Source organism: Agrilus planipennis, unplaced genomic scaffold (assembly GCF_000699045.2).
Source record: "Agrilus planipennis isolate EAB-ADULT unplaced genomic scaffold, Apla_2.0 scaffold13, whole genome shotgun sequence".
In the NCBI taxonomy this organism is placed as follows: Eukaryota; Metazoa; Arthropoda; class Insecta; order Coleoptera; family Buprestidae; genus Agrilus; species Agrilus planipennis.
The window spans coordinates 2,136,839-2,146,247 of NW_020439040.1; the positions used below are offsets into that span (position 1 = coordinate 2,136,839).

The window sequence follows — 9,409 nt, forward strand, 5'->3', positions numbered from 1 at the left end:
TCAAAGGGAAAGCTATCGACATATAATTAACAACACCGAATTTAAGGTTAGAATTTTGATAACAGCAAATAGTTTATAACAAGATAAAACAATGGCTTTATTTTTAAGGGACTGTGGAAGTTGGCTTTCCTTATTCTCGCCATGGAGGCTTATGCTAATTGGTCTTTAACACCTACACCAACAGCAGAAATTACTAATGAATTTTACATTGGTGATTTCAAATTTTATAGAATATTAGCTGGTGTGACCGTAAGTGGGTATTAATCACTAACAGTTTTTTAATATGCCTAAAGTTATTTTTTTATCTACTTTCTTTATATTGTTACAGAACATGCCTGCTTCTCAATATCTACATTTCTTCTGACATACTTCCTAACAAAGTTCTATAAAAGGAAGCAATATTCCCCAATAATTTTACTAAAAACTGTTACATTGTCATCTTTTGGGGTTTTCCTACTTTTACCGTCAGTTATATGGGACAATGGTGTCCATGAATTCCATTTTACATTTGTGCTTTTTTATACAACACTGTCACAATTATTTGCTTATGAAGGTAAAAAAGCATAATTTAAATTGCTTATTAACAAAATCATGCTCGTTTTCTTTTTCAGCAATTTGCAACTTCTCCAAATTATGGTCAATTTTAGTAATCGTAATATCAACTTTTTGCAAATTGTACTCTGGTGTATTATATGAAAATGTAGAACGCAATATATTAGAACTATTTCCACTTCCATTTTAGAAAAATGATATAAACCAAATTGAACATGATAAGTAATATTTAAATGTTATTTGTTATTAAATTTGTTTTCTAATAAAAATTTAAAGTTTGAAAGTAGTTTTTTTTTTTTCAAAAAAGAAAGACAAAAATTATTGAGTAAGTGAAAGCTGTCACTAAATTATTGACTTTTGAAAGCATACGTATAATTTCTAACATGTAATCATAAAAAATGGGCGAAGAAAGCACCCAATTTGCAAGTGGAACTTGGACATGGGATGATCTTACAAATGAATTAACTTTTCAGAGGTAAACGGTATTGATTCCCTCTTGAATTAAATTTAATAAAAGAATTTATTGTGTTGTTTCTGCAGCGCCAATCAGGACGATCAACAAGGCACCGCACAGGGTCAAACTGCGACAAAAGTTGTCGTTCAAAGTGCATTCGAAGTGAAATTTCGAGACACAGTGGACAATGTCGAAAAAGTATCAGTTTTCATTATTCACACACGATTTTGTTTTAACAATAAAAAATATCTTAATTATTTATTAAAAGTTTAAACTAATGAAATTAACAGATAAGATTCAGAAGACGTTTCCAAAGAAAAGCTAAAATAGGAACGACAAGTTATATTATTCTTCAAGACATAAAGGACGTTGTCCTTTTTCTTGCTTCCCCGAAAGACTTAACGACCAAATTTATACGATTTTTTCACACACAAACGGTGGATTCATTTTTAAGAGCAGCAATGGTATACTTTCAGTATTATATTCAGGTAAACTATGTTTAAAATAATGAATTTTACTAAATAATTAAATTGTTGGTTTGCGCATAAACAATAAATTCGAAAAATTGTTGATCCATCCTTAAATTCCATATTTTAATAGTTGACTATCGATACTAATTAACATGATCTCTACAAGTAATCGAAATTTAATCGTCCTTGGCACAGAGGTGTATGTAATTTAAGGTGTGGGAAACTTTAGTTGATAGAAGAGAAGAAGCAAAACGTAAAATACCGCACTTAGGAGTAAAAGGGATACTAGGAACTTTAAGTGATGAATTATCCTGTTTGCGCTGTGTATTGGCTCGTGAGTATACGTGTATGTTAACTGGAGCAGGTGAAATGTTAGAATTTCATCACATGGGCAGCATGCGAACCAAATCATTAACTGGCAAAGAGCGGTATCTTTTTGAAGTTCTTTTGTGTATTACAATCAGAGTTATTTGGATTGGGATGCAGAGAAAATATTTAAATCTTATTGGTAAATTAGAACTTATCCAGCCACTCTTTTCCGAAGCCCCAACCTCATACAATGAACCACCTAGGCGCCATCAGCAGTTCATCTGAGTGAGACAACTTACTCAAGTGACCGTATAAGATACCTAAGGCTAGCCGCTACGAGCGAACTATATGTATTCAATAAACGGAAACTAATGGCGGTGAAATGGTTAAACTAAAAAGTATTTATTCAGGCCTATTATACGAAATTTAAAAAAAAAAATTATATTCGGTTGGTGACAAATGTAAATTATAAGAAAATTGTAGAATATTTTTTTTGAAAAATGTTTGCAAATAGTAATTTTATTGACTTTTATAGTTTACCCTCCCAAAAAAAAACTTAAATTAATGAAAACTAGATTAAACCAATTTTGTTTCATATTAAAAGGTAAAGATTATTTTTTTGTTCAAGTAATCGTACAAAATTTCGAATTTGAAAACCTACGAACACACTATATGTATACATGTCATTTAAAAAAATTCATTAATAAAACCGAAATTCTTTTACGTAATTCACAAAAGTTCGTAAAGATAGGTCATAAAAATATATTTTGTTCTAATAAAAGAAAATCTTAATTAAAACCATTGTGTAATTCAGTGTTCATAATTGCAATCATACAACAACTAGTACTTGCGCGTTTGGATTCAGTCTTTGTTATCAAATTGAGGCATTCCTAATGTAATAATTAAGAAGCACCCTTACTATTTAAAAGATAACAAACACTAAATTTAACGATGACGATCATGCAAGGTAATGATCAAAACGGATGATAACTCTTATTTCAATAACTCACCATTTATACTCCATTCCACTTGAATCCTAATCCTAATCCTAATCCTAAGTACAACTTTCGTTCCAATCACTGTTCAAATTCACATTGATTGCACAACACGATATCGGATAAGTTTTCTTTACTAATCTACGGAAAGTAACGCGATAATTCAATTAATTAATAGCACTCGATATTACCCATTTACATGGCGCCGAATTAATAATAACAGTAAATTGTAATATTAATTTCTATTGTTCGTGTTAGATCGGACCTGGACACCCAATTACGACGAAAACTACGTAGAAATGTTAAACATAGAAAAGCGCAACTGAAATTTCGACCTGTTAAACAATTATTTTGAAAGGTGTTAAAGGTGAATGTAATACACAAAAGCTTTCATCAGTATTTTGTTAATTTCGGACATTAGCCCCCGTAATACTAAATAGAGAAACTACCGCATTCTCCAAATTCAAAAAAGTTTAAGTTATACAATCCAGGGAATTGTTTTGTTGTATCGGCCGACTGTTCAGCATACGGCTGTTAAAGAGAGCAAGTATTCGGATAAAAAATGACAGACGATCACGCTCGAAATTAGATACACTAACGTGTGTAACACAAACATCCTTTTTCTATTTAAAAAATTTTAAAAGCTGAGCACAGCCACTACAATAATCGTAAAGCTTTAAAACAATGAGTCAGTTTTCAACGTTGCTTCGTTAATTTCGAAAATCAGGCCCAAAACACTATTCAATAGAGAAATTATTGTCACATCTCCTGGTAATACAACGTTAATAAAGTTTATTTTATACAAAAATGCTACTATCGAAGGGTGAAAGTATCCAGAGAATATAAGATACAAATTAGGCATATCGACAAAAAAAGCCTAACTCATTTAAAAACATTCCAAATAGTCTCCAACTACTTTGATTATGGAATAGCTTTAAAACAGTGAAGAAACTTTCAAAATTAGGTGGTTAGTTTCGGAAATCAGACCACAACCACCTTAATAATCGTATAGGTTTAAAATAATGAAACAGCTTTCAACATTGATTCGTTAATTTCGGAAAATAGTTCCACACACTATTAAATTGAGAAACTAACACATCTTCTAGTAATACAACGTTAACATAGTTTATTTCATACATAAATGCATTAATCTACAAGGCAAATTNCCAATTTTGTTTCATATTAAAAGGTAAAGATTATTTTTTTGTTCAAGTAATCGTACAAAATTTCGAATTTGAAAACCTACGAACACACTATATGTATACATGTCATTTAAAAAAATTCATTAATAAAACCAAAAATCTTTTACGTAATTCACAAAAGTTCGTAAAGATCCTTTATAAAAATACATTTTGTTCTAATAAAAGAAATTCTTAATGAAAACCATTGTGTAATTCAGCGTTCACAATTGTAATCAACAACTAGTACTTGCGCGTTAGGATTCAGTCTTTATTAACAAATTGAGGCATTCCCAATGTAAAAATTAAGGAGCACCCTTATTATATAAAACATAACAAACACTAAATGTAACGATGACGATCATGCAAAGTAATGTTCAAAACGGATGATAACCCTTATTTCAATAACTCACCATTTATACTACACTCCACTCGTAATCCTAATCCTAAGTAAAACTTTCGTTCCAATCACTGTTCAAATTCACATTGATGATTGCACAACACGATATCGGATAAGTTTTCTTTACTAAATTACGAAAACTAAAGCGATAATTAAATTAATTAATAGCACTCGGTACTACCCATTAACATGGCGCCGATTTAATAATAACAGTAAATTGTAATATTAATTTCTATTGCTCGTGTGAGATCGGACCTGGACACCGAAATACTTTTCTTTTACAGGAAATGTTTCAATTTCCGTCTTCTTCTCACTCTCATTATATCTATCTCGTTCTTTCATTCGTGACGAAGCAAGCCCTTTTGATAATGACGAATTCGCTTTTATAAAGGTCATGAAAAAACTCCAACAAATATACATCGCCTTAAAAGAGCAAACAAAATGTTTATTTGATAAATAAAACGATATCAAAAAAATAAAAAGATGTACCAAAGGAGGCAATATATGAGGTTTCAGTAAAATAAGTTCCGTTTTTCGACCTGTTGAACAATTACATTGAAAGATGTTAAAGGTGAATGTAATACACAAAAATGTGGGGAATAACGTCCTGGCAACGGTTTTGAACTTCAATTTAAAGTAACGCAAATTTCATTGTTAAAACCCGAAAATTACGTAAAAATGTTAAACATAAAAAAACGCAACTGAATTTTCGCCTTGTTAAACAATGATTTAAATTGTTCAGTGGGATGAAAGTAATGTAGAAATGTATAAGGAATAACGTCCAGACAACGGTTTTGGACTTCAATTTAAACTAAAGCAAATTACATTGTTAAAACCCGAAAATTGCGTAAAAATGTTCCAACATAAAAAAGCGCAACTGAATTTTCGCCTTGTTAAACAATGATTTCAATGATTCAAAGGGGTGAAAGTAATGTGGAAATGTGTGAGGAATAACGTCCAGATAACGGTTTTGGACTTCAATTTAAAGTAAAGCAAATTTCATTGTTAAAACCCCAGAATTACGTAAAAATGTTAAACATAAAAAAGCGCAACTGAATTTTCGCCTTATTAAACAATGATTTAGATGATTCAAGGGGGTGAAAATAATGTAGAAATGTGTGATGAATAACGTACTGACAACGGTTTTGAACTGCAACTTAGAATAAACAATATTTCATTGTTAAAACCTGAAAATTACGTAAAAACGTTAAACATGAAAAAACTCAACTGAATTTTCGCCTTGTTAAACAATGATTTCAATGGTTCAAGGGGGTGAAAGTAATGTGGAAATGTGTGAGGAATAACGTTCAGACAACGGTTTTAGACTTCAATTTAAACTCAAGCAAATTTCATTGTTAAAACCCCAGAATTACATAACAATGTTAAACATAAAAAAGCGCAACTGAATTTTCGCCTTGTTAAACAATGATTTCAATGGTTCAAGGGGGTGAAAGTAATGTGGAAATGTGTGAGGAATAACGTCCAGACAACAGTTTTGAACTTCAATTTAAACTCAAGCAAATTTCATTGTTAAAACCCGAAAATTACGTAAAAATGTGAAACATAAAAAAGCGCAACTGAATTATCGCTTTGTTAAACAATGATTTAGATTCTTCAAGGGGGTGAAAGTAATGTAGAAATGTATGAGGAATAAGGTGCAAACAACAGTTTTGGACTTCAATTTAAACTCAAGCAAATTTCATTGTTAAAACCCGAAAATTACGTAAAAATGTTAAACAAAAAAGAGCGCAATTGAATTTTCGACTTGTTAAACAATGATTTAAATAGTTCAAGGAGGTGAAAATAATGTATAAATGTCTGAGGAATAACGTGCGAACAACAGTTTTGGACTTCAATTTAATGTAAAGCAAATTTCATTGTTAAAAACTAAAAATTACGTAAAAATGTTAAACATAAAAAAGCGCAACTGAATTATGGACTTGTGAAACAATGATTTAGATGGTTCAAAGGGGTGAAAATAATGTAGAAATGTGTGATGAATGACGTACTGACAACAATTTTGAACTGCAATTAAGAATAAAGCAAATTTCATTATTAAAACTTGAAAATTACATAAAAACGTTAAACATACAAAATCGCAACTGAATTTTCGACTCGTTAAACAATGATTTAAATGGTTCAAGGGGATGAAAGTAATGTAGAAATGTGTAAGGAATAACGTCCAGACAACGGTTTTGGACTTCAATTTAATGTCAAGCAAGTTTCATTGTTAAAACCCGAAAATTGCGTAAAAATGTTAAATATAAAAAAGCGCAACTGAATTATAGACTTGATAAACAATGATTGTGATGGTTCAAGGGGGTGAAAGTAATGTATAAATGTATGAGAAATAAGGTGCAAACAACAGTTTTGGACTTCAATTTAATGTAAAGCAAATTTCATTGTTAAAAACTAAAAGTTACGTAAAAATGTTAAACATAAAAAAGCGCAACTGAATTTTCGCCTTGTTAAACAATGATTTAAATAGTTCAACGGGATGAAAGTAGTGTAGAAATGTGTGAGGAATAACGTCCAGACAACGGTTTTGGACTTCAATTTAACGTAAAGCAAATTTCATTGTTAAAACCCGAAAATTACGTAAAAATGTTAAACATAAAAAAGCGCAACTGAGTTTTCGCTTTGTTAAAAAATGATTTAAATGGTTCAAGAGGATGAAAGTAATGAAGAAATGTTATGAATAACGTACTGACAACGGTTTTGAACTGCAACTTAGAATAAAGAAGATTTCATTGTTAAAACCCGAAAATTACGTAAAAATGTTAAACATAATAAAGCGCAACTGAATTATGGACTTGATAAACAATTATTTTGATGACTCGAGGGGGTGAAAGTAATGTAGAAATGTATGAGGAATAAGGTGCAAACAACAGTTTTGGACTTCAATTTAATGTAAAGCAAATTTCATTATTAAAACCCGAAAATTACGTAAAAATCTTAAATATAAAAAAGCGCAACTAAATTTTCGACTTGTTAAACAATGATTTAGATGGTTCAAGGGGGTGGAAATAATGTAGAAATGTATGAGGAATAACGTCCAGACAACAGTTTTGGACTTCAATCTAATGTAAAGCAAATTTCATTGTTAAAAACTAAAAATTACGTAAAAATGTTAAACATAAAAAAGCGCAACTGAATTATGGACTTGTGAAACAATGATTTAGATGGTTCAAAGGGGTGAAAATAATGTAGAAATGTGTGATGAATGACGTACTGACAACAATTTTGAACTGCAATTAAGAATAAAGCAAATTTCATTATTAAAACTTGAAAATTACATAAAAACGTTAAACATACAAAATCGCAACTGAATTTTCGACTCGTTAAACAATGATTTAAATGGTTCAAGGGGATGAAAGTAATGTAGAAATGTGTAAGGAATAACGTCCAGACAACGGTTTTGGACTTCAATTTAATGTCAAGCAAGTTTCATTGTTAAAACCCGAAAATTGCGTAAAAATGTTAAATATAAAAAAGCGCAACTGAATTATAGACTTGATAAACAATGATTGTGATGGTTCAAGGGGGTGAAAGTAATGTATAAATGTATGAGAAATAAGGTGCAAACAACAGTTTTGGACTTCAATTTAATGTAAAGCAAATTTCATTGTTAAAAACTAAAAGTTACGTAAAAATGTTAAACATAAAAAAGCGCAACTGAATTATGGACTTGTGAAACAATGATTTAGATGGTTCAAAGGGGTGAAAATAATGTAGAAATGTGTGATGAATGACGTACTGACAACAATTTGAACTGCAATTAAGAATAAAGCAAATTTCATTATTAAAACTTGAAAATTACATAAAAACGTTAAACATACAAAATCGCAACTGAATTTTCGACTTGTTAAACAATGATTTAAATGGTTCAAGGGGGTGAAAGTAATGTAGAAATGTGTGTCTATGTGATGATGACACTAATAAGTTAAATTTTATTATTTATGAATCATCTGTACACTTTATACGTAACAAAGGAATTTTGTTCGTACACTGCCCTACACTAAACCCTTTCATTAATAAGAATGTATAGTATATATTATTGGCATTGCTTTTCCAATTAATAGGTGACTGATTGTCTAATCACGGTCAATGATGTTTATGTTAATAGAAGAGTCAACAAAAGCCTACCTTCTGTGATGGAACTGCCAGAAATATCCATACAGTCCTGTTATTTTAAGCTTTTCACTCGTGTAATATTTTGTTTGCATCACTTAAAGTTCAAATTGCACACGAAATACAATAATAATTAATTTTAAAACGCCGTTGTTTATAATGACCGAACACTGTCAATCAGATACCTACGAAGATAACTTAACTATAACACAATGTCACCAAGCACCAACGAAAGGACAACATCGTTTAATGAATGAAGCAATGTAGAGGTCAAGATGAGTAAAAATTAATATTATCGTAAATTATTTATTCTGCCGACGTAGCCTGTAATAATTAATTTTAAAACGCCGTTGTTTATAATGACCGAACACCGTCAATCAGATACCTACGAAGATAACTTAACTATAACACAATGTCACCAAGCACCAACGAAAGGACAACATCGTTTAATGAATGAAGCAATGTAGAGGTCAAGATGAGTAAAAATTAATATTATCGTAAATTATTTATTCTGCCGACGTAGCCTGTAATAATAATAATTTTTCCACTAGAATAGTATCTAGGATATCTTCGAGTGACCTAATTTTATTTATTGTAAAAAAAAGAATGAAAATGTTAACTGTTAAAAAGTTTTTTGATTTTACAAAAGGATAATAAAACACAAACTCATTCAGCTTTAATAATTTCCTCAAAAAATAGCATGGAAATTTTTAAATTATAATGTACTCTTTTTATGCTGTGAATGAAATGGGTCTGCCATTTTGCATAAATGAATTTATTTTTTATTAATTACAACTTTAACATGAGGAACCACGGTAACATTTTAAATTCACAATTAACAACATGTGTAATAAAAAATTATTCAAAGACAAAAGTAAGCATTCTATAAACAAATAAATTGGTAATTTTCTTATAGAGCT

At 30.2% G+C, this 9,409-nt stretch overlaps 1 protein-coding gene across 1 annotated transcript; it reads left to right on the plus strand.

Annotated features, from left to right (window-relative positions):
* Positions 1 to 790: 790 nt before the first annotated feature.
* On the plus strand, positions 791 to 2,070 carry LOC112905091. Its single transcript, XM_025976782.1, has 4 exons — positions 791 to 1,027; positions 1,093 to 1,204; positions 1,297 to 1,494; positions 1,690 to 2,070. Exons 1-4 carry the CDS (start codon positions 951 to 953, stop codon positions 2,068 to 2,070), a joined length of 768 nt encoding a protein of 255 aa, XP_025832567.1. The 5' UTR covers positions 791 to 950.
* Positions 2,071 to 9,409: the final 7,339 nt, after the last annotated feature.

Excerpts from the sequence above, each read along its gene's own strand:
- LOC112905091 (XM_025976782.1), top strand. The coding sequence starts at position 951 with ATGGGCGAAGAAAGCACCCAATTTGCAAGTGGAACTTGGACATGGGAT. Across the intron at positions 1,205-1,296 it reads CAGTGGACAATGTCGAAAAA|ATAAGATTCAGAAGACGTTT; the intron begins GTATCAGTTTTC and ends TGAAATTAACAG. Across the intron at positions 1,495-1,689 it reads ACTTTCAGTATTATATTCAG|GTGTGGGAAACTTTAGTTGA; the intron begins GTAAACTATGTT and ends ATGTAATTTAAG.